The sequence below is a fragment of the Austrofundulus limnaeus genome, unplaced genomic scaffold (assembly GCF_001266775.1).
Source record: "Austrofundulus limnaeus strain Quisiro unplaced genomic scaffold, Austrofundulus_limnaeus-1.0 Scaffold67, whole genome shotgun sequence".
In the NCBI taxonomy this organism is placed as follows: Eukaryota; Metazoa; Chordata; class Actinopteri; order Cyprinodontiformes; family Rivulidae; genus Austrofundulus; species Austrofundulus limnaeus.
The window spans coordinates 1,136,243-1,137,643 of NW_013952469.1; the positions used below are offsets into that span (position 1 = coordinate 1,136,243).

At 35.0% G+C, this 1,401-nt stretch overlaps 1 protein-coding gene across 1 annotated transcript in view; it reads right to left on the reverse strand.

The window, feature by feature from the left end:
- Nucleotides 1-1,401, reverse strand: part of LOC106518836 (leucine-rich repeat-containing protein 16A-like) — a 30,838-nt gene that overhangs the window by 10,935 nt on the left and 18,502 nt on the right. Inside the window, exons 6-9 of the mRNA XM_014010255.1 lie at nt 778-875; nt 531-601; nt 365-438; nt 210-285 (exon numbers count right to left, since the gene is read on the reverse strand). Coding sequence (XP_013865709.1) covers nt 210-285; nt 365-438; nt 531-601; nt 778-875 — 319 coding nt within the window. The remainder of the gene's footprint in view (nt 1-209; nt 286-364; nt 439-530; nt 602-777; nt 876-1,401) is intronic.

The following is a 1,401-nucleotide window of genomic DNA, read 5'->3' on the forward strand; positions in this document are numbered from 1 at the left end:
GTTCAAAATAAAAAGTTTTATAAACTGGAAAAAGATATATTAGAAACTGGAAAAGTTTCGAACGTCTTGTTTTTTCAGTTTCAATTTTATTTTTTTGAGTTTCTTTTTTTTTAGTTTCAAAAACTCTATTTTGAACAAAACTCATGACCCTAATTTAACTCTATAACTTTAGAGCTTCTGTCAAAGAGACAAAGAGAGAAGGACAGCACCAGTTTCAGGTCTTTGCAGTAGATCGTAGTGAACCACTGGTTGAAGGACAAAGCTGCCACTGCCAGTGCCAAGTCTCTGCAAGGAGGACAAACAAGGAACTGTCAAGAAAATAGTGTGTAAAAATGAATTTACAAGTTGTGTGCAAATGTCTCACCGACTGTCTAAGTGGCTAAAGTCCAGCAGGTTGAAAGTACTCCAGTTGTGTTTGTAGTAGATGTTGTCAACATCCTACACAAACACAAACAACCTTGCTTTATTTAAATCCCACATTTTTATTGAAAATATTTAAGGCCAAATAGCCCTGCAGTATAGTCACTTACCCACTGAATTTCTTCTCTGAATGGTATTTCATTAAAATCACAAAGAGCAGCGTAGGTATCAGAAAATCCTCCTGTGAAAATTAAACACATTTAAACTTATTGGTCTGTTTTTATTTAGAACTGGAATACAAAAGCATGAAAAAAAAACCTCCAGCAAACAGTTTATATGTGAAGCAAAAATAAATGTCTTGTTACCCTTTAACAGATAATTTATTTCATCAACTCAGTAAAATAAAAGTACATGTACCACAGGGGGCAGGCTGACTGTTTAGCTGCTCCTCTATCACGCTGGTCAGAGTGACGAGTCTCTCCTGGAGGTCTTGAGGAACAGTTTTCAACAACTTTCTGAAAATTGAACATAAAGAAATGAACGTCACAAAGTAACAAACTGAAAACAGAAGCTGCTGATACGAATATGGTTCCAGGCATTGATATATACTGTATTACTGGATTGGGCGTGCACACACTGGAGCTCTGTTGTGCATTGAGGAGCCTCAACAAAATGAATGGAGGTCAATGGACTATGAGGTGTCTTCCTGATGAAAAACTCTTATAACTTCCTTATTTCTTGCTCGATTTTTACAAACTTTGGTTCAAAATACAGCTGAGGAAATTGGGAATTTTATAGTTATGGAAATTTAAATAGATAACTAATTTAAATGACTAAAACAGTGACTTAAACTAAATATTTTGCATTTCACGTGTTTTCTCTTATAAGTCGATGAGTTCTGACCAGCTGGATATTCATACATATATTTATTAATCAGAACTGAGTCTATAATAAAATTAATCTTCCAAGTCTATGTGTGTGTGTGTGTGTGTGTGTGTGTGTTCTTACTGTGTTTACACACACACACACACACACATATAC